Source organism: Thunnus thynnus, chromosome 6, assembly GCF_963924715.1.
Source record: "Thunnus thynnus chromosome 6, fThuThy2.1, whole genome shotgun sequence".
NCBI classification, from domain to species: Eukaryota; Metazoa; Chordata; class Actinopteri; order Scombriformes; family Scombridae; genus Thunnus; species Thunnus thynnus.
In genome coordinates, this window is record NC_089522.1 from 10,287,132 (window position 1) to 10,311,736 (window position 24,605).

General features: G+C 40.2%; 1 protein-coding gene and 1 long non-coding RNA gene across 5 annotated transcripts in view; both read right to left on the reverse strand.

Moving 5' to 3' along the window:
• mtcl2 (microtubule crosslinking factor 2) overlaps nucleotides 1–24,605 on the reverse strand; it is a 107,539-nt gene that overhangs the window by 56,250 nt on the left and 26,684 nt on the right. For all 4 annotated transcript variants that reach the window (XM_067591634.1, XM_067591632.1, XM_067591635.1 and 1 more), the window contains one exon: nucleotides 22,587–22,736. In XM_067591634.1, coding sequence (XP_067447735.1) covers nucleotides 22,587–22,736 — 150 coding nt within the window. The remainder of the gene's footprint in view (nucleotides 1–22,586; nucleotides 22,737–24,605) is intronic.
• LOC137184190 (uncharacterized) lies at nucleotides 13,289–15,507 on the reverse strand. Its single transcript, XR_010928628.1, has 2 exons — nucleotides 14,097–15,507; nucleotides 13,289–14,004 (listed from the first exon to the last, which is right to left on the reverse strand). It is a non-coding gene; the product is annotated as an uncharacterized lncRNA (long non-coding RNA).

A 24,605-nucleotide genomic window follows, 5' to 3' on the forward strand; every position in this document is an offset into this window, starting at 1 on the left:
TGATTGCTGCAAGTTTGAGTTGAGAGCTCGCTGTGTGTAACAACATTAACGTGATGAAGCCGAACATAGAAATCAAACTTCATCTGTAGTCAAACGCTGCAGGTGTTATGACTGCCAATGTGCATGAACTTTGTCCTTGAGCAAGAAACCAAACACCACCTGTTCACACATTAACTACTTTGAATGGGAGAGAAACGGCCTAAATTACAAAATATCCCCGAGTCCCTTTACCTGTTAATAGATTCTTCTCTATAATGCTCCACTGGTGTCCTCTACCATCATACAAAAGGACAGAGATAAATCTCTCTTACTGCAGGATTACACAGTCATCCACTCCACTGAGCATGTCCATCCCACACACACACACACACACACACACACACACACACACACACACACACACACACCCCTCTCTTCTTTCTTATAGTCCATCTTATACACTTCCATCACTGTACCTTTGCCTTTCACGTTCTTCTCCACCCTCCAACTCTACATTTTTGTCTTTCTGTGCCTAAACTACCTTCATCTCACCTCTCTTATTCTACCAGTACTCGTCCAGTTCGCTCCGTTATCATTTATCCTTCGCTCTTTGTTGAAATCCCCTCGTTTTCACATCACTACCCTCTCTGTTCACCTGTCTCGTTCTATTATCTCTCTACATCTTTATTCTGCTTCAGACAGTCTCTCATTTTGTTTTAATTCAGTTCCATATTGGCACAGGAGGGAAGAAATCAATGCTGTGAAAGCATTTAAATACATCAACCGATCCGACGTTAATGGGAAAGAATTAAAGTTGCTGCTTGTAGCGATAATGTGGGAGCGTTTTTATTAAACTGTGATGAGACAACTTGTAGCCGCTGTCTCACACTAGTTGCTACTGCTGGTGTTAAAAAAAAGCAAAACATCATACAAATCTATTTGGATTCAGCAGATGATGTCATAATTAAATGGTTAAAGACACATAAGACTTAAAATATGGTTTAAATCTACTAGATATGTGTTCATGAATGATGTCTTTCTATTGATTACCTCTAACTTGTATACAGCGTTTTACTGTCTGATTGTATAGTATGTTTAACATACAATACAATCAATGTTTGATTGTAATTCAGCCATGTATGAAGTGTTTTATCTATTTGTCAATTTTTAAGCTGAGTCAGGGCCTTGGGTGCAAATTAGCTGTTGAGCTAATTTACATTGATGTTGTTAAAATGTCGATGCTAATTAATGTACACCATCCTCTATAAATATGCAAACAAATAAACTCAATCCAAATAAACCCACATTTCTACTAACGAGTGTCACATGCTACTGCAAATTAAGAACCGCTTGTCTTTTTATGATCACATCTTGGACATTTTTCTGTTGACGATAATCTCAGATTTCTCATTTTGTGCGGACAAAGAAAATTTTTTTGTTGCAGATTTCTTCTTCACTTCGTTTTTATACATTTTCGGCATTAACAGGTGTAACTTAGATCAATCTGAAAGATTGTAAATATAACATTAGAATTAGTAATTAGCATTAGTTTCACCCTCCTCTCCTCCACAGTTGTTAACAAAAGGACCCTTGAAGCCACTTTTCTCTTCAACCATTTGCACAATCAGTCCTTCCACCAGCGGGACCGTCACATAATAATCCCTCTATTTCTATCTCTTCCAGCCAGTCACTTTATGATTAGAGCTTCTCTTCTCTGCTCATTCGAGCTCCAGATACCCACAGCACCATTCTGCCCCATTAACCAGCCAGTGATTGTTTCTGCACTGGATGACTGGAGAAGGCTCACTGCTGCGCTCCAAGTGAATTATCAAAATGCCTGACAGCGACAGCGACAGCAACAGCGACAGCAACAGCGACAGCAACAGCTAGTATAATGAAACAAATTCATAAAAGATGCTTACAAAACTGTTTTTCTGATTTCTAGCCACTGATTTTTTTTTCTTAAAGCACCAACTTGCCAGAAGAAAGTGATGTAAATTTCAAGATTATGTCTCAGTCTGAACTCAAGGTCCGCATACTGTAGCTTTTTCCAGAGCTTTCAACTGGACTTTGCTCGGTTGTCATGGAGATGCTTAACTTTAGGGACCGACGTGGCTGAGAAGTGCTGAAGGTGCGGTGGATGAAATCATAACAGCTACTGAGCTCACATGTAAACAGATCCATCACCATGACAACCGAGCAAACTCCGTCTGCTACGACTGTGTGATTCATCTGAAAGCAGCGGAAAAAGATACGAAGACCGACAACTTTCATGTTGAGTTATTGGTATTCACCAGACATCTATATGTATTTCCTCTGGTCATTTTTCAGTGCATGCTGTGTATTTTTTATATTTACTAGCTACTTTATCACTTTTTGAAATACTACTTTAAGAAGACTTTTTTCTTTGAGGAAACTTTTCAGATGATTGACAGGGAGCAGAGTGTAACGTAATACAGCACTAATATAAAAACACTCAGGATAAGACGGAAAAATTGATATTTGTGGCTTCATATATGCCCGCATGGATTAACTGGGGTACTTTTCTAGTCTGTGGAGACCACTTATAATAACCAAAAAGCCACTGATATTATTGTTTAATCTGTTTATTATGTAATAACAGGTTCTTAACTGCTGCACTTTTCAGCAGCGTCAGTCGACTTAATCTGCAATCAAAGCGAAAATGACTTCAACTAAATGTCTGTTTGCTTGGTACTTTGAGACGGATAGTGGTTGTATAATCAAGTACAATATCAACACAATATATTTGAACATACACTTCAATTAAAGCATTTATTTTTTTCACCCCATTAATCAGACAGTAAGACGTCTTTGCATATATTACAGCAAAATCCTGGAAATTCAGTCTGAAATCCAGCAAAGTGAGATAAGATGTTGATATATTTCTTCACCTTTTAATATCTTTATCATTATCTTTCCTATAAGGCTCCCAATTTTGAATTTATATCGGATCATATAAATTCCTCCTTGCTGCCACGGTCAATCCAAAGCCTGAGAAGAGCTATTTGATGGTGATGAATGTCTCTTGATTTAATCGGTATTGATCCGAGTCTTGTGAAGGTGTCTCCACAAACACTTTTCAAACCAAACCTGACTAATGTTCAGGAGCCTTTTATTGACAGAACAACAGACAGAAACTTTCATGTTCACGTGGATGTCAGCTCGTCCTACTGATCCAAACAGAAAACACTGTCGCTCCCACTCTGCATCTTTTATGTAACCTGGTCATCAGTGTGATCAGAGGAGCATGAGAGAGAGAGAGAGAGAGAGAGAGAGAGAGAGAGAGAGAGAGAGAGAGAGAGAGAGAGAGAGAGAGAGAGAGGGCATAGAGATGAATGTGCTTTTGTTCCTGTCCATTCATTACAGTTACATAATTCATCGGTTAGGAAAAGAAGACACCGATTAGATAAACAGATACTGTAGATTGGACTGATTTATATAAAGAAATGCAGTAGATATACAGTAGATATAGATTAATTATAGAATGTAATATAAACAGAGTAAGAAAAGTTGTTTCCACTCACACTACAAGTGGTTTAGGTTGTATTTCAGTTAAACTGTTTGCAGGAACACTCGACACCCTGTGATCAAGTGTCTCTGTTGTTATGAGCGAACCACTGAACACAGTATTAAAGTTACCAGCATCAGCATTTGATGCAGCAAGAGAGGAAAAAACTTATTTACTTTCCATTATATCTTTGCAGCTCAAAGCCTTTAGTTTATAGATTTCACAAATCAGTGCAGGCGGCTACTATGGACCATTCTGGACAGTATCTCAGCTTTCAAGTTGAATTTAGTTGCTGATGTAAGTTTAATATCCTGAAAATGGTCAAAATTACAAAACTTGAACTTCATTTGTGATGTTTTTTTCTACTTTGCCGACAAGCTGACGTCAGATCATTGTACATGCCTGTAAACGGACATTCATTTCATAGCCTTGGTAGCTATGGTTGTTGCTAAGGTTTTTTCACATTTTGCTTGCGTTGCATTTTGTTCGCATGTTTCGGATCGGATTCCGGCTCAAACATGTATGGATGTATTTGACAAGTTGATGTTTTGAGTAAAGAACGAAAAAAGAAGTGAAATCCTACTACAATAGTTTGTTTCATGGTTTGTTTACGTGGCCTCTTGAGCGACTGGGAGTCGGCTGTAATGCAGCTTCTGGAAGCTGACCAATCAGAACAGCCGGTTCATTGGGAGGGGGGCCTTAAAGAGACAGGAGCTAAAACAGCCCTTTTCAGACAGAGGCTGAACAGAGACAGAGAGGCTGCATAAAGAGCCTGTATAAGATAAATAAAAAGTTTTTTAACTGTGAATCATGTAAAGCTTCTCTACTGGAGTCCTAGAATTAAAATATAGATGGAAATGGAAATGAGAAAAATAGGTCCCCTTTAAGGGAAATTTGCGGCAGTACAGATGTTTCCATGACACAGTAACCTGTTTAAATATGGCAGTAGGCCAGGAGTTTTTCATATTTTTTCTAAAACAGATTTTGAGGTTAACTAGGTTATTCTACACCAGTTATGACATTTATGTGGGTTGACCAAGAAGCAGGTCACACGTGTGATTGAGTTAGAGGCAGGATTTTCCATGCATGAGAGCGTTGATAGTAAGAGAAAGAAGCAATGTTCCTCCCTCTCTTGTTGTTTGGTTGTCAAATGTTTAAAGAAACATTTGAAATTTCCACATTTTGTAAGTTAGATAAAAACATCTGGGAAGACAATAAAACTGTGATCTGATAGATTTGGTCAGGTAAGAGTTTTAAAGACTTTAATCTACAGACCTATTTAGTCATGAATTATTGCGCCATAGCATGATTGTGGAAAATTAAGACTAAATTTGCGTTGATGTAATACCTGCCTTCCTCCGGCTGTCTGCCAAATGCTTGCAGGGTTCAATTGCAACAAGCACAGACACGTCTCTCCATCCATCCATATACAATATGTCCACATATTCACAGCTAGAACAAATCAGATTAAAAAGAACTCCAGATAATATAAGAGTTGCCTAGAAAGTTTTTTTTAATTTTTAATTTGTGTTTAGATATTTTATGGTGTATTTCCTATTCAATATCTTTTAAGCAGCATGTGAACTATGCTGAATATGTGATGTGTTGGACAGTCATAAAAGAGAAACTGAGCAGGAAGAAAAGTGGAAGACAAGTGAATTAAAGAGCTGAGAATAAACCAGTCTTGACCTCTGACAAAAAGAGAAACAGGGAAATACGGGATAAAGGCGAAAGGTGGCATAAAGGAATGGAAAGGAGGGATGAACAGATAGCGAACAGGGAAACAGTGAAGAAGAGAAAGAAGAGAGGATGTGACAGAGAAGAGGAATGTACCAACAACCATCCTGTCAAAACACGACACAGCGGTGATCCATTCTAATGAGCACAACACAATGGAAGTACGAGACTGTGAATTATGCAACACTGGCTTTCAACTATGAAACAGTGACACTGAAATACCATGAACAGACACGTTAAGAGATCATCTTCATCATCATCATCTAGCTCTTCCCTTTGGCCCGGGGCACCAGCTTCAAAATTTCCTTATCAAGAAATCACTGCTGGGAACATGAAATAATGAGGAGAGAAGCCGGAAGATGCCCTCATGTACTGTAAGTCATGTGAACGTTGCCCTTCAGAGAAATAAAGGCAGTTTGTCTTGTAACAGAAAATGCTTTGATGAAGCAACTAATTTATTACACTCGATGTTTGTTGATAAGTCCAGCAGTGAATCCCTTCAGACTTGTTCACCCCTCAGCACTGGTTCCTTATAAAATAAAGATTAAAATACTGACTTCTTCTTGCACAATGTTTGAAACATAATTAGCTCGAGCAGTGCACAATAAGTTCATCACAGACTGACTTGTGAACTTTTGACTTTTCCAAAAAAAATGTGCGTAGAACAAACAAACAAGTGATTTGTTTTTAATGTAGCTCCATAAAGTCAACAACTAGATGCTAAAAACTAGTTGAGACACATTTTAATTCAATTGATAAACAGTAAAGCTGCATAAAATACCAAAAAGCATCTAAAATGTTGACAAAACTTGAGGTTTTGACTGTATCCCATAGCCTACTTCAACATATGATTTGATCGACATCGCCACAAAAAAACTAGCAAGTGAACCTTGAGTTAAATCAACTGGCCCTGCAAATTTGAACTGAGCTGCTGCCAAGCTCCTGCGAAATGTCATAATTGTTAAATGTCATGTAGTTAAACACAAGCACAGGTTGTATGAATCATTATATCATTTCAAAACTAATATCATTTTCTTCTATCATTGATTTTACGCTCACATCTCTTACAAAGGATCTGATTTCAGAGCAAAATCCTTCCTCTGCAAAGCTCCATTCAACAATCAATCAGTTTACATTACAGAGCTTTCCCCGCCAGGCTTACAGCTGCTGTGGGACATCACACTGGCAGGGTAACCATAGCAACACACATGACACCGCCAATGTAGCCATAGTAACCGCGGCGCAGCCAGACTAGTATCAGCAGGAGGTGCCAGCTACTCATTTTCCACGTCTCCACTTCCACCTCACGACAACAGCCGGCAGCACGGTGATGATGTCACACGGCCTCACTCCGAAGAGGCAGGAGGAGAAGAGGGTGAGGAGGGTGGAGAGAAAAAAAGAGAGATGAGGAGAAAGGAGGTGAAACAGGGAGGAGAGGAGGGAACAAGACGGTAAAAGGTTGAAGGGAGGGAGGAGGAGGAGGGAACGACAATAAGGAAGAGATTAAGGAAAACATTTAAATGCAGCACATGGTAGCGCGCACACACACACACACACATATTGTACCTACATATGTGCCACTACAACCCATGTTAATCTCCCCGCCGTGGTTTTGTGCAGCTGAGTGTCACCGTTGCAGAGGAACGTCAACGCAAAGCAGAGCTCACATTCATCATCCTTCAACGCAAAACGTCCACATCCATCATTGGAACATAAACCTCTCATCCACCGGCAATAAGCGCAAACAGGGTCAGTCAAGTCTTCTCATGGGGAAACTGTTCCCGGCAGTTGAAAAATTTGAGACTGTTTTTATTAAATCTTAATATATAAGCTTGTTTTATCTTTAGTGTATTGTTCCTGCGCTGCATTTCCCAGCTGTCAATCAAACAGTGTAGGCGGGACTGTAAAGTCTTGTTATCCTGGTTTTTTCTTTCTCTCCTCGTCCACAGTAGCTAAACAGACAGCTGCTAATATTATATAATAATATAATAATATAATACAACAGCACAATTTCATTCTTTATCTTAGGAAGGGTTATGATCTCCACATCATATACAGACGCCTTTTATCACATGATAAAGTTCTCCACTTTGGTTACATAGTGATAACTGAGCAAACTCCCCTCACTGAAGAGGATGAAAACTCCAGAAAAGCCAGTAAGTTGACCTCGAGTTAAAATTATTTTGCTGTGTTTCACCCTGAAAGATCTACCAGACACTAAATATCAGGAATAGCACATATAAAAAATGGCAGCTGTGTTGCCATCTAATATGAGAGAGCAGCTACAACATGCTGGTCGTCATAGACACAATGTTAACTGTTAAAGTGGAACTTCACCTTAACTTTTTCTTTCTGTCTTTTTTTTAGCTGTACACGTCATCATATCGATTCTTGTTAGCATATTATGTTAATACGAGTGATTTTTCTAACAATATACATAAAAAATGTCTTTTCTGCTCAAAACTAGCTTGTAGGCGTCCTTGGAGTTGAAAGCATAACACTAGCCGACCTGCTCTTTTCCAGCCGGTAACGTGGCTGCTGGTAACGTTAGCAAACAAAATGCCCTTTTCTGTGGCAGTAAACACAACTTATGGGCCACTAATAACTGTGCTGTACCCAGAGTTTCACGAAATATTTAGGACTGACAAACATTAACCTTAACCACAATAAACAGCAGGGCAGCTAGCAGTAGAGCTGCTAGCTTAGCTTCAACACTGGTGCCCGCGCGCTAACTCTCTCAAAGGGGCTTAAATGTGCTTCTTGTGCCTGTAAAAGCCCGGACAGGCCCAACAGTAGCTGCTCGTGGCTGTTTAGCTCTGATTACCAGCGCTTTGTTGCTATCCGAGCTTCGCTGTGCGGTGGTCAGACAGCGTCCCACGTGTCCCGACAACCCCTCCATCAACACACACTGAAACCTCTATGTAGCTCTGGTGTCTGCATATTCCTGGCTGCGCAACGATCAGCAGAAAAAGAAGCTACTTTGCAAAGGTTATTCGTGGTTATGACAGAGAAGTTGATTGTTTTCCCAATCTCACATTAGAAGATAATGACCTCACTATCATTGTGGATATAAGGCGAATATTGTTTGTTTCTGCAGGGAGTAAAAAGAACGAACCCTTCAACTCAGCTGAACTCGGTAGCCTGTGATTTGAGCCTTTGTAGAATATTTGGCCTCTAGCTACAGTCATCTCCAGGAGATATCAAAGGACAGTGCTGGTTTATATTTAATAAATTTCCAAGTGAGAGAGTCTCTCTAACAGTTCCTGAAGGTGCTTCACAGAGCTGGGAGTTGCGGCATTTTCCTCATTCCGAGTTAAAACAGAAAATCCTCCCGGTTGGCCTTTCAAGACACCAGCTCGTGTACACAACTTAATGCCTTACACCTGTAATGTAGTTAGAGCTGCCATTACTGCGAGGGAATACCAATGAACGACCAGATCTAGACCACTTCATTTATCATCCCTGCAGCGTTTAACTCTCTGCATCATAAATCACTGCAATATCTGTCTTTTGTCTCATCTAATTGCAGAGACAAGGTCAACTGCAGAAAATAAAAACCACACTACCACAATCATGACCTGCTGAACTTTGCAGCCTGAATATGGAGAATTTCAGTTTATGTAAGTCTGACACAAGAAGACCTGTTCAAGAAAGAGAAGCACTGAAAAAAAAGTTTGACTCAAGCGCTGGGGATTTAATTGATTTTATCCGCTATATGCAACAGGAGTTCAAGGAATTAGATATTATTAAATGGTACAGAAGCGTTACTTTAAAAAAAAAAAAAAGCACCAGAAAAGAACAGATTTAAAGCTGCTAACTGATGATGTTCAGTAGTTTTTTTTCCCTCCACACAGCTTCATACCAGAGGTGCTTGGCCTTTTCAGTTAGCAAAGTGTGAAGCCATTAAATTCAAAGGCACTCTATCCTTTTAAAACATTTAAATGCCTTTATTGATTTTGCTCCGGGGAGAGCTCGGCTGCCTCCAGCTCCTCCTCAGTTTATCTGCTTCACAGTGAGAAACCAGCAGTGAAACCACAGACAGGCTGAAGCTGCTGCACAGTCTGCTGAGCAGGTTAACAATTATCCAGGGAGATTCGATTCATGTGACACCGGGACATTTCAGAAATGTCACAGCAAAAATACGGGTCCACAACTCCTGTACTGTACAGTATGATAATTAAACAAACATATGATCAGAATAAGAAATAAAACAATTTGAAGCAGACTATATATTAAATACTTTTCTTCTCATTGTGGCAACTGTGTTCTTATTCATTGTTCTTAATGTGTTGTTCAATCATAATACTGTCTTTAAGGGAAAAGTTACAGCTTTGAACTGAAGAAACAATTAAAACATGATTATATTATTATATAGATCTATATTTGAGCGCTTAAACCAAAAGCCACAACACACGTTCACAAGTTCTGCTTAAGTGATTCTGTGGTTTACAGTACATGTACTGCTGTTGTAGTGTACTGGTACAGTAGCAGTATAATGGTGAGCTGAGCAGATCACCACTGACTTCAGGACCTACAATTCATGTATAATTCAAGAACTGAGAACTGCTCAGCATCACTCACAGTTTGACCACACACTTAGTACACAAACACACACTCACACACACAAGTTATACTTTTATATAAGCTAAAAAAAGTGCATGAAAACACACACACACATATACACACAAAGGACAGTAAAGCATATAATAGAATCTCAAGGGAGACAAGGATCTATATTGTCCATATAAGACCATCAATAGACCATCATACTCACACTTTCTACACATTTACACAAATACAACAGAGCAGATTAAAACCCTTTGTATATGTGTGTGTGTGTGTGTGTTTTATCTCACAATGGTTTCCTATTCACAGACTAGTGTGGAACCTTTTTAGCAAACCCCAGTTTGTCCCCCACAGGTGAGATAATCTGCACTCCAGTCAGCTGTTAATGGCTTTAAATCTTTTAATGGGTGAGAGGGGGTGAAAGAGAGAGAGAGCATCCCTCCTCCCCTCCATCATCCATCTGCTCTTTTCTTTCTCTCTGTTTGTGCACAGTGTTTACCTCGACTACCCAGCATATATGCACCTGTTATAGGATGTTTTTCTTTTTGTTCTTTGTCATCCTTCTCCTCTCAGACCAACCACAGGGTCTCTGACTCATCCGTTCAGTGCGGACATACAAACGACCTGCCTAAAGCTTCCTATCTATCACTGAGTCTATCTACTCTCCTCTCTACTCTAATCTCTCCTTTCCAACCCGTCCTTTATTTACAGGATGTGGAATAATTACAGAAACAGAAAAAAAAAGTAGAAAAAACTGGACTAAATCAGGACCAGGTCCATCGCTGTTATATTAGTACAAAACCGTTGACTGGATAAATACAGACTTATTATCTGTACACTTTGGTGATGATAGAAGACGATGACATTTCAGAGAGATGAGGTTTACACCTGACCAGAGCGATGCAGCAGCTGTTAAGACTCATTTTCTGGTGATGCATTAGCAATAAAGTGTCCTGCAGTCAAAGGTGTGTATTTATCGGCTATTTTACAACAGCTTTAGATGGCACTTAGCCAGTCAGAACAATAGGTAAAAAAAAAAAAGCTTTTTGTGACATTGAGTATGTCTGTCCTTCACTGTTTCTGTCTGTTTTTCTGTTTCTGTTCCTCCTCAGCAGAAATATCTCAACTATCACCACATATTTCCGTTCATCCCTCCCCCGATCTCTCCGTTCTGACAACAATTTAGAAAATCAATCAATTATTTAAGTGATTCATCGAGCAAAAACATGAAATATCGTCTGGTTCCAGTTTTTCAGAAGTGAAGATTTGCTTCTTTTCTTTGTTCTGTATCATTTTAAACTGAATATCTTTGGGTTTTGGACTGTTGGTCAGACAAAACAAGCGATGTGAAAATGTCACCTTGGGCATTTTTCTCTATTTTCTATTAAATTTTACAGACTACATCTCTAATAAAAAAAAAAAAATGGATCACCAGATTAAAATGATGTTTTCGTTGCAGCCCTGGTATATTCTATGTCTAAATAAATACAATTTAAATGTCCTAACAGACCCAGCAGACAAAACACACAATGCTGTTTGTGTTGTTCTCCTCCAGCTGGATCCCCCTGCAGGCTTTCTATCACTGAATGGTGTCTACACATTCATCCTTGACTCAATCCCTCCATTTATCCTCCCTCCTTCCCTCCCCCCCTTTCAGTCTGCCCCTTAATTCTCTCTTCTTTCCCTTGCCTCTTGTGTTTTTACAGTGTTATCACCCCCCAGTCGTCCCCCAGTGTCTCCATTGGTAACTCGACCAGTTCTCTGCCCTTCAGTACGTCAGGTGTCTCAGACACACTCATGTTCCCACCACCGAGGCATGAAATTACCTCTGCACCCCCTCTGGGCCCCTAAAAGATGCGCGACTGTCGAAAAATTGAACACAAATATTGGCAGTGAGGAGAGGGAACACGAGGCGGAGGCAAACACAATGCTAATCATCTGAGTATAAAAGTATCATATTGAAGAGGCGTTGTGTTAGCTCTGTTCCTCCACTGGGAACTCATATGAGATTGTTGAAAAATTAACTGCAAATAGATGTGATGTTGGGGAAATGCTTTGCACAGTTAAGTGTGTATAAATCAGATGGTGTGGGTTTTTTTTGTGCTGGATTGAAAACTTCCCACAGAGACTGTGTTGTACAGAAAAACAGCAGCGTTGGTTGTTTGCTCAAAACGACCCATGTGTACATTTACTGTAGTCACAAAGCAGAAAAGGGTGTGACATTGTTATTAACGCAGCAAAAAGTCAGGGCATGGGGGTCGGAGTGGTGTATAAGAATACAAAGTGTGTGACTCTGACACCAAAGACCAGGATTCATGTCCCATCTCCTACCAACATTAAACCAAGAACACTTAGAAACCCTTACACCTTGACTACAGGGGCAGTAAATACCCTACAAGTCTTTGGTTCTCAAGCTAGACACTTAAATGCCAAAGATGTTTTATGTTTACAATATTTTACACACTTATTGATTTCTAAATTGACTACACGTTTTTATCAGATGTGTTCTCTAATTAGCTAGCAACGTTAAGGGCCATTATAGAATTTGCCATAAAACATGTAATTGTAATAACTGATTTTATGAGCCTTGTGGGCGGCGGAAACAAGCTGTGAACACAATACCGACATCATGGCAAACTCATTAAGTGCTAATTTACACATCTATCAGAGACAGAGCAACATTAGCATTCATCCTGAGTCATGTTTCTGGTGAGTGTAAGTCAAATATTCACTCTTGTTGTAGTTCTGTTTTTGGTCGCCAACACCTCCTGAGAAAATATCTGGTTGCTGAGCTGCTAGATGCTCTGCTATGTTTGCTAGCTAGTTGCTAACTTTGTTTGCCAGCAGTTTGGTGCTGGGCAGGTAGTATCCAGTCGGTTTTTTAAGCTTTTTCGCTGACAGCGGCTCCCTGTTGCAGCCGAAAAGGAGGCTGATGACTGCAGTGAGAAGGAACAAAAACAGCAGAGTTGTGAAAACCAAACCAAAACAACGCGCTGAAAGATGCTACAAAGCTCCACAGAGTTGAGGGGGACTGCAGAGTCAGGTGATGCTTCTCCGTGGGTTCAACTCCTTCACATTCAAGTAGTCAAGTGATCCTTGTAAATAAAAAAATGTTGATTATGGACACTTTAATTCAATGATCAGCTGCTGTTGAATGTAATTGTGTTATACAGGAAGATATTTCTAAAATCTAGTCTACCCTCACTGATGGGGTACACAAAATCATTTCTCATTTATCATTTCTGTTTAGAAGTTTATAAAAGGCTTCACACTTGAACAATAATCATAATTAGATCTTTTTTATAAATGTCCTTATTGCAATTTTGCACTTCACTATTAAAAAATAACATGTTTCACCCCTCGGCCTGTATGCAGTGTCCAGAGCAGCAGCCAGGATGTCTGTGTGCTTTGTTTGAAATAAAGAGAGCAGCAGTGATGAATTATTCTCTGGTTTGTCCTTGCACCACTCTCTCTCTCTCTCTCTCTCTCTCTCTCTCTCTCTCTCTCTCTCTCTCTCTCTCTCTCTCTCTCTCTCTCTCTCTCTCACTCTCTCTCTGTGAGTGTCTATAAGGCCTTGAGTTCCCCAAAGCACTCTGCAGTCCTATACGTTACAGTATGCATGTGAGTGTGTATCCCATAATATGTGTGTGCCTATAAAATGAACGAGTACACCTCTCTCTCTCTCTCTGCGTGTGTGCGTGTGTTTGTGTGTGTGTGTGTGTGTGTGTGTGTGTGTGTGTGTGTGTGTAACCTCTGTCTGTCCCACTGGAGCCACTGAAGCTCCAGTCGACCCAGAAACGCTTCCAGCAAGATTCCCCTTTGTTTCCCCCCCCGTCACCCTCCTCCTCCTCCTCTCACTTTCTCTTTCTATCTTTCTTTCTGTTTTTGTTACGTTTCTTTCTTAGATGTTTAGTTTTGTTTTCTCGATCCCCTCCGTGTGTCCTTGTCTTTTATTTTGTCCCGTCTTTTCTTCTTCTTTCCCCTCCTCATGCACTTTTCCTTTTGTTTTTTTTTTGCTCTTTTGAAGTTTTACTTTCTGCTTTCTCTTCTGTCCTTATGTTGACGATTCTTCATCTCCCTCGTTCGTACTCTTTTTCTTTTACTATATTTCACTATATTCCTTCTTGTTTTTAAACAGCAGCCTATCCGCCCTCCTCTCATATTCACTTTATGTGTCATACCCTTCCTGTTATCTGTTTCCTTTCCTGTCACTCATCTAATTCTCCTCTATACTTAGTTTTCTCTCCATATCTCCTTTACTCTCTTAACCCCCCTCCACACTTACCTATCCTCTATGTAAATATCTCTTCTTATATCATTCCTCCCCATTAACCTCATTTCCATCTCTAAACATGAAACTTGTTTTAAACTGACATCACAACAGCACACATTTTCTTGCTGGAATGTTTCTCTGCATGTAAACACAGTCTGTCATTCTCTCTTTCCCTCCTACAGTCACTGTTCTTCATCATTCCTCCCCTCGAACCCCCAAAACAGAAAACTTATTTTTATCTGACTGTTTTCTCTGCCGCAGCTCTGTCTCTGGTGTGAAGTGGGAGTGTTATGAGGCTGATTTCTTTCTCTCTTCTTCTAAGACCATCTTCACTCTAATCAATCACTCTGACCCAGATAAAGCTAAAGCTAAGTTTAAACCCGGGCTGCTTTGATGCTCTGACCCATTTAACAACGCTTGTGTCCCCGCAGACAACACACAGCTTTCATTGTATGTAGACCTAAGATGGACCACAGGGGAAATAACACGGGAGTCACGAACCTGCTCGCTGCAGAAGAGCCTGAACTGGCTAATGAATGATTGCTACTCAATTACATCACTGCTAACCCTGTGAGGTAGGATGACATAAAGGTGCTATTACTCCTCTCCTCACCCACCACTCAGGGTGTTTTACTGCATCAGTGGAGGAGGCAGCATTTGGGGGACAACTGTTCAGATTCCTGTCCGTGTTTCAGGTTACCTGCCGGTTTCAAAAAGTACAATTTAAGATCTTTAAAGGCGGGAATCGAGCACAGCACGTGTATTTTAAACCTTTATTTAACAAGTATCACTGAGAGCAACGTTTTCTTTTTCTGCAGCACCCTCGCTCATGAACTTTGTGAAGACATGAAGGGAAATATAAGTAATCCAGATATAAGAATACCAGGAACACATTTGTTAAGGTCATTAAGTTCAGTTGTGTTTAATTCAGGATACAGCAGGCAGAGTGTCCTACTGCACTACTAAAACAGCACAGTTAACCTGCATCTAATATATTTTAACCAGAGTTAAGACATTTTTTAACTGTTTGAGTCAGACTGATGGACTTATGGTAGTTTAACTTCTCCTGAAATTAAAAATATATGGTGTGACTTGCTAAGACTTGTAGTGACTGTGCTACGCTTGCAAATAAAGGGAGTGAAAACCAAGCAAAAAACAGCAGCTGGTTCAAAAGGTTAATTGAGACCTTAAATACAAACACCCTGGTTTAAGGCCTCACTGACCTTCCATTAACCCTGAATTTATGTTGCTCTCCTCTACGCTGAAGGACGTCACGCTAACATGTATATAAAATACACGCATGCTGCAAACTGTGCACGCACGCATGCAGGAATAAACACATAAAAACCTAACGTGCGCGGGAGTGAACGCCCTGTCTTCGTTTTTATAAAGTACACACACACACACACACACACACACACACACACACACACACACACACACACACACACACACACATGCACACTGCAAAGTCTCCGGCTACCCTTGTTCCACATCCCTCAACTCATTCCAAACAATAGGCAGCACTTCCTGAAAGTCAGAAATAACAGGGAACAGTTTCCTTCAGCAGTAACTGGGGAATAACAGGGAGAGAGAGAGAGAGAGAGAGAGAGAGAGAGAGGGAGTGAGAGAGAGAGAGAGAGAGAGAGACCATTTAAAAAAGAAAGAGAAAGAGAAAGGTAATATGGGAGCAAGAGAGGCTCCCTCCCTTCACTATTCCCTCCATACTCAAAGGTTTACACTATAGGGAGCAGTAAATTTAAATTTGGGACACCATTGTGTCGATTGGTGGAAAGTTAATATACAGTATGTAGCATGGTGTGGAATGGTTTCAGACCATTGGGTTTATTAGTAGGACTGAATACGGAGAGATGGCATTAATTCAAGTTGCTCACCAAGCGCATACACCAGAAGAAGTTTTCACTTTCCCTGGCTTGCTGGCATGTTGTGTCGCCCATCGCACGATATACTTTAATGTCTCATTTCTTGAGCCCACCAGCTCGTTCAATAGACTTTATACAAATATAAAACCTTGATGGTTTAAAAAAAAATCGTAATACAGAGTATAAAGAGGTGTGACTGTTGGGGTGATGATTGATGAATGGGCGTGTTGTGCATCCGACTTTTGTGTCGGAGACTGGAGTTCACGTCTAACGAGCGATTCACTTTTTCATAACAGTAACCGAGACATTTCCTTAACTTTCACCATGTGTTTAAGCTGCCTAACCTTGACCATACCCTGACTAAAATGTATTTGTCGCAACGCTAATCATTCCCTAAAACCTTAACGAGAAAGATTCATCTCAAAAAACGCTGGCATTCAACATTAACAGGAATTATAGATTCGTCTAACATCAACGTTCTTTTCTGGTGAGAAGGTTGGCTTCTCTTTTGGACAAAGCCAGACAGTCAAGTGCGTTCTTGGCAATTGCATTATGGGAAGATTGTGTGAAAGAGAGAGAGAGAGCATAAAAATGTCTATTTTATATATGTATATGTGCCCAAGCAGACAAAGTGACCTTATCATCCTCAACGGACTAATCTTAAATCACCATGTTGAGAGATACACACACACACAGAAGGAGAGAAAGAGAGAAAGACACCTCTTATATGACCTTCAAGGGAAACATGTCATTTAAACACACGCAGAGAGGAGAGAGAGAGAGCAAGCATTTATGTATATACCAATGAGAGAAAGACAGAATCTGTTCTGACAGAGGAGAGACAGACTGAGAACCAGTGAGTGACATGCTGCATTTTTCCCTTCACCCTCCAGTCACTGAGGATTTTTTTCCAATTAAAGCTGTTATCTCCTCAACTGCCAGCCCTCCTACCAAGACCCCACATGGTACAGTCTCCCTTTCCACTACTGCTCTCTTTTCTCTCTCTACAGTCCTATACTCTATCATTTCTTTCTCTCTCTTTTCATTCTCCTCTCCTTTGTTCGCCTTCGCTTCATTCTTTGTTTTCCCCCTGTTTCTGCCTCTCTTTTGTATTTCTCTCTCTCTCTCTCTTTCTCAGAGGAATTCTTCAAGTTCAACCAACCAACCAGCACGCTTTGTATCCCTCTGTTTCACATCCACCAATCTGTCTACTTCTCCTTCTTTTAACCTCTCCATCTCTCTGTTACTCCTTTGTGTTTAGTCACCTTGAGGCAGTGTGGTCACAGCTGGAATGAAACCTTTTTTGGTCAACTTCTACTGCAGTGCGTGAACAAAAGACCACCGAGATTCGAGCTGGTAACGTAGCAGAAACATGCTGTGCTTGTTTTGCTCGCTGCGATGTGAGCATCTAAAAACTGACGGGAGTTCATGCAGGGCAGCAAAATCAACCAAAGACATAAATTACGGATTGTCCATTGTGTAGCTTACATGCCCAAACCTGAAGGGCTCTACTATAGTGACTTCCTCATGAACACCATGACAAGTGTAATAACTTAAAGATAACGCAGGGACTTTTTACTGACATCTGTGCAACATCGTGCCATCGTCAGATCTTAAAAAAAGTAATAATAATATTCTAGTTGTGTTATTTTATCGGGTTGCACTAAGAGGGAAACATAAGCTAAACATTTTTAAGCTTCGAAGATGAAATGTTGTTACCAAAACATCAGTTAATGTAATACAGTCTGTCCTCCGTCTTTTTGAAGTGTTCTTCAGAATCACAAACAGGTTTATTGCTAAGTAGGTTTGCACAAACAAGGAGTTTGCCCTGGTGATGTGGTGCATAACAACAAAAAAATAGAAGGAAAGAGAAAACACAAGTACCTAAACAAAGTAAGAGAAAATACAACTTCCACAAAAGACAGGTGTAAATATAGCAAAATAATGTATGTCATCATGCAAACATCCTGATGTTAGCGCAGTCTTTGTATGTATATCCTGTGCTCGCTATAGATTGAAACAGGAATGCATGAGGAAATGATCATTTGCATGGTGTCAACTCTTTTACTGGAGCAAAAAAAGAACAAAAAGAAAAATACAGTACATCATCAGTAGTTAATGGCAGCTGGAACACATAGGATCAACATCCATCCACCCTAACAAGGTCAAAGTCTTTCACTTATTCTGCTTACAGTATGATGACCTGACCCTCATTACTCTCCTCTTTGTCCCGCCACTCCCCCGTCTATCCATTCACGAGACAGAGTTACACCTACAACAGTACAGTCAAACACATTGAAATTCACCGGCGCACACTGCAGCTGCTGTTTTTTGTCTATTGACTCTACACACTGTGAATTGCACAACCACAACAAGGGAGAGCGAAAAAATGGCAGAAACCACAATGAACAAAAACAATAGCTGCAGTGAAACAAATACAGACGAGGAAAATTGCAGATTCAGAAGCTGGTTTACTCTTTTGGTTGTTGAAAAAAGGATGTAAACAAAGGCAGGCTTGAACATGTCTGCGAGTGTTTCTGTCTTCTTTCATGACAGACCACTGAAATTCATGTGCCTTCAAACTCTAAGTCCATCCCTCACATCCCCCAAACATCAGACCCCGCTTCATTATCTCCCCCACCCATCCCTTCAATCAATCCTCTCCTCCAGTCGAGCCTCCTCACCTTCAGATGACAAAACACCTGAAAAAGACGCACCCTATCCATCCTCCCCTCTATTTCTCATAAACCTCCAGAGAATCTCTCTTTCTCTTCTTCCCTAACTCCCTACATCCTTCTATAACTCCCCTCCCCTCCCCTTCCCTCCCTCCGTCAAATCCGACCTTGTCTCCTTCAGAGGTCAAACAGCTGGAATGGATCGATGGCTTTGGAGAGGGAAGGGAAGACGGCAGCAGAAGAGAAGAGAGAGAGAGGAGAGGAGGGTGGGGTGGGGAAAGACAAAAATGGAGAGGTATGAGAGAGAGAGAAGGAGTAAGGGCTTTGGTATGGAAGAGGGGGAGATGGACAGAGGAGAGGTTTTGAAAGAGAGGAGAGAGACGGGATAAAGAAATCCCTGCATCAGCATTCCTCTGGGTCTCTATGGGAGCACCAAGAGAGAAGGGAGGGAAGGTGAGAGGAGGGAGAAAGAATGGGAGGTGATAACAAATAGAGAGAAAGAGATGGAGCGAGCAGGGGAGGGATGGAAGAGGGGGAGGTGGTTAGTCTGTAAGGGAGGGATGGGATAATGGGACAGAGAAAATTAAGAAGAGAGGGAAGGAACGAACATGTCCCTTCTTCTAGTTAGACTTAATTGCGTTGTTTACCCGCAGGCTGGTAAACAATAGAAACACGTGTGTGTTTGTGTGCTTTTATATGTGTGTTGGTCTAACAGTGAGCTTAATATACAGATACTCCAGCAGATAATATGTAAAGAAAACAGATAGTTTATGATACTAGCATATAGCTTCAGAAGATAGCTAACACTACATTTAGCCTACATACAACATAAATTACTAGCCATGTGGTCAAATCTGAGACAATAACATTTCTGTCAGCATTTGGCTAACATTTAGCTTACAAACCCTTGCTAAACGTGTTTTATACAATGACGCTCAAAAGTGCTGTAAAATGTATATTTCTGTTTAATTTGTGCTTCTCAGTGTCCAGTCACACCAGCATTAATAACACTATTACCAAAAAAATTATAAAAATATATCACATATATAACATCTTGCTAAAAAAAATAAATGTTAAAATAGTTTTACTATACTGACTGATAACAGTGTTTGCAGCTCGGTCAACAAATAGCCTTTTTGTCAGCCTGTGAGCAGTGACATCATTTTTAGTTAAAATAATCAGCTGATAATTAATATAAATGTTTGTATTTTTAACCTTTAGTTCACACTACCTGGTAATATAAAGTACTGCTGTAATTACTAACTGTAACTAGTAAACAATGTGGTAAAATGCAGCTAATGTTAGCATACGCTCACCAAACACTGGGCTACAGAAGTAGCTAACATAGTGCTAATAATGAGCTAACATGGAGCCAGCGAACTGTAGCCCTTTATAGTTATAGCAGTATATTAGCTACAACTGAAGTGACTGAGTGATAATGTTTAGGCTAGCAGCTTATAAACATAGGCAGATTTATTGCAGAGCGCTTGTTAGCAATATGCTAGCATGTGTAAATAGCAAAACATATTCTTATCTACAGAATTAGCGCTGCAGAAGTAGGTTGACATTTCTAGTCAAAATATTATTTTTTTGTTTATGGTGTTTCTATTTGAGATTGTTGGACAGGTTTCTCTTTCTGTTTTTGGGCATGAAGCTTCACTGTTAGGTTTGAAGAGAATAATTCCTCTCCAGTTCCCAGTAAAGTATCAACGGCCAGCAGCAGCACAATATACTGTAGGTCTAGCCATAGCTCTGCTTTTTAAAGAACATTGATCTCAGTACAGACTGGAGCCTGCAGCCGCCACCACAACACAATCAATAATTCACAAACCTCCTTTACACCTGTGAATCACCAAAGCCTTCATTGTCTGTGTGTTGTCCTGCCTTTGTGGTTAAATGCTTCTCTTTTTTACACTTATTTTTGGCTTTATCTTGTGTATATCTACTATATATATATTGATATATATCTTGAGTTTCCTGTACGTCTGATGTCTACATTTTTTTTCAGTGTCTCACTCGTACTTGAATTCCCTGTTTATATAATCAAAGGTGACACAGACACAGATGAGTGAGACATTCCTGTGTGGATGAGCACACACACAAACACAGTTTCCCTGAATCATATCAACAATGTGAAGAATTCACATCTCTGCAGAGTTAGCATAACTCAACACAACAGACCAAAACACAGCTTATGAAACCATGTTAGTCAGACAGTCAGCAAACAGTCAGAAACCCGTCAGCATACAGTCATCTGGACAGTAAACAGGCTGATATATGAAGGGGAAAATAACTAAATATATGTACTCATGGACTGTAAGGTGCATGATACTGTTAGCACTTTGTTTCATCTTTGTGAGACTTTATAGTGCAACAAACCACTTTACTTTAATATAGAGCTTCAATAATTTTGATAATTGAATAATTGTTGTAGTCGTTTTCAAGGAAATAATTGTCAGAATAGTAGTTGTAACCCTACTTTAATACATTTATCTGACTGCTGGACTTACTAGTTCTGCAGAATAAAGTTGCAAAGTGTGAGAAGTTATACATATGATCTGAAGTTGAAGACCAGTTCATTTTCTGCATAGAACATGGTGACTGGAAGGTAGAACAGGCTGAAGTATCAGCAGCTACATTAAAAACAATTAGTTCTTTGATAAAAAGGTGAGGACCATCATGGACAACATGAACAGAAAACTTTTAAATGGTTATTTACAGTAAGGAACCAGCAGCTCCTTTAAAGCAAAACATATAGCCAATAATATTTGGACTATTTTGACCCCCTACAACATAAAAATCAATTTTACAGACCAAAGCAAAGAAACTCATTCTTTCAGTCACCATCCAAAGTTCACAGGTGAGGGTTGGAACAAAAATTGAATCGTACATCACTCATCACAACAACAGTCAGGTCCAACACCTGCATCAAGCTGCCTATCGATCTCACAGTCCATCTCCAATAATCCAGTTATCTTAAGCAAATCATCTGCGTATGATCTACTGCTGTGAACTCAGCCTTGTGTAATAGAGTAATAAAAAGCACTGAGCATCCCTCCTAGACATCCACAAAGAGCAAACTGGCAATTTTATGGAGGGAACACACAGTCCAGCCAGATGGAGCAGACAGACCCAGATCCCCTGCCAGCGACCCAGTCATCCATCCAACCCTGACCCGCATCAGGAGCCTGGTCCTGGGCCAAAGCCATGACCATCGGCCCGTCAGACACTGAGTGAAAGAGACAATAAGCAGAAGCGAGAGGGAGAGAGAAAGACAAGGATGGAAAGACAGAGCCTCATTTTCTGTTTTTCACTCAGATTAGACTTCTCAGAGGGAGGCCGGCGAGGAGGTCAATCTTGTGCCGATCAGAGCGAATCTGGGTGCGACATCAATTTATTTTTATTTATTTCCCTTTCAAAAGGAGCGTCACGCCAGCTCTGTTTTGTTTATCTTCACTTCAGCTGTATTTTTTCTTTTTCATCACGGCACTTTATTGGTTACACTTGATAAAGCAAAAAGTCCCTGGAGTGGCAGCAGAGAGGCAGAGATGAAGTCAACACTAGATGAGAACAGAGACAAGCTCTCTCGAGGCTTCCAGGTAAACTGAGCACAGTAAACAATGTTTTCTTCAAAGGGCCAAAAGGACAACTGGCTAAATAAGGATCTGCCCAAACCTCAAAGTTTAGCCAAAATTTCCAGTTAGGTCCAAACTCAAACAGACACTTTAATCTGAAGTTAGACCCTAGTAATCTTCTACAGCAAAACAAGATTTACTAAATAGCACAGCAGTGAACTGGAAAAACTAGAAACTGGTTCAACTGTAGGGCAAATGTGTTGTAGGCCTACTGTTAAAGATTAGCAGCATTTATACCATTCAGAAAGCAAACTACTAGCACTACTGAATCAATTTCCATACAGCACAGTTTGGATATTTTGATCCTACCTTGTCAATCTCCTGCTGCAGGACCTGTTTGGCGACCTCCAGGTCTTGCAGTCTGACCCTCAGCTCCTCGTTCTCCTGCTCCAGACGGTTCCTCTTCTTCTCCCCGCTGTCCAGCTGGCTGTGGAGACGGATGGACACGTCTTTCGCCACCTGAGAGGGTAATGAGAGAGGGATGGAGGGAAGGTAGAGAGTATTTTGACTTTATTCATCCACAGAAATGTGAGACACCTCCTATTAGTGAGCAACATCCTGATTCACATTCTGCTTCACATTCATACAGTTACTGAAATTCATAACTGAGAGCTGCCTGGTACAACCACAATCTGTGAGCAGGGACACATGGTAGCAAATAAACAACAAAACAAATGGATAAAATAATAATGCAGCATAACTGTTATCCCAAGTTTTGAGTAACTCTTGCAGGTAACATTTTAATTTGCCAGTGCTGATTACATTAACCGTTCAACTGTCATCATGGGATATTGCTCAGGAGATTACTTTTTATCTTTTAATATCTGTTAAGGTAAGAGAGACAGAATCTTGGCTCTATTTTGTTTAATTTCGAGGCGACAGAAATGTTCTAGGAATGCTGCCAGTGCAAACAGGACCAGTTAAACACTGGTTATTTTAGCTGAGTCTGTGAAGTGTGTCGGCTCTACCAGCAGGAACTTTTTGCATGTTCAAACCAGTGTGCATGGGGGGTCATTTTTAAAATCTAATAACGCCAAAAAGATAATTAATACCACTCTAACAGGAACTGATGTTTTATACATAATGTGATCTTATGAAAGTCTGATAGTTTCTCCCTGAGGGGATTTGTTCATTAAAAGTTTTTAACATCAAAGAGTCAAACAAAGACAAAGTCAACTCCCTGATGTCTGATATGAAAACAGCACAACAAGACACACAAACTCCCATCTCATAAAAGCATCATGGTTTAGTGAAACTCAAGTATTATGTTGTTATATTCAAGATCAGAATTACTTTATTATGAGGCAAATGTAAAACACTCGGGCAATTCATGCAGAAATGTATTAGTGATACTGTTCAACTTAGTCAGATTTAATTAGTTTAGGTAATAGAGTTGGTTTAACTGTTTGGTCAACTTTGGTAATAGTGCAATGAAAGTGAATTAAAGGTTTAAAGGTGCAGTTTGTAGAACTTAGTGGCATCTAGCGGTGAGGTTGCTGATTGCAACCAACTGAATACTCCTCCCCTCCCCCCAAGCGTGTAGGAGAACCTATGGTGGCTGTGAAACTCGCGAAAAACACAAAAAGCCCTCTCTAGAGCCAGTGTTTGGTTTGTCCATTCTGGGCTACTGTAGAAACATGGCAGGCTCCGTGGAAGAGGACCTGCGCCCTATGTAGATAAAAGGGCTCATTCTACAGTAACAAAAACACAACACTTCTTATTTTCAGGTGATTATAAACTAAATAAAACATACTTATGAATATTAGATTCCATTTCTGCAAAGTCCATTCTGCTAGATGCCTCTAAATTCTACACGCTGCACCTTTAAGCAGCATTTTGTTGTCCAAATAACAGACAGTATCATACTGGTATGAAGAAGGTGTGTTACAGGAACATGTTGTTCTTGATTCAGGTTCAATGTCAAATGTCAAACCTGTTCTGTTCTCAGCTGTATTTTGGGGAAACAAAACACACACTGAGAGCCAATATTAAACCACATTGTCCATCTCTGTAACTTCTGTTCCTCATTATAGTCTTTAGAGCAGCAGTGGATTCAAAATGTCTCACATTTTAAATTAGGTCTTTGTTCCAGAAATAATGCCTGAGGACTTCTAGGGACAGGGCAGCAATGAAAACTGCATAAAACCTCTTATACAGAGTCTTAATGATGGCCGTCTCCGACTCATTCAGCAACAGGCAGCCTTACAAAGGGATCGAGTAACATTGTTTTTATGCTGAATTACAAGCAATATCACTTTCTTTTCCGTGACAACAGTCCATTTGTTAATAGTTTGCAATACAAATACAGTTAGATTTAAATCAGGGCTG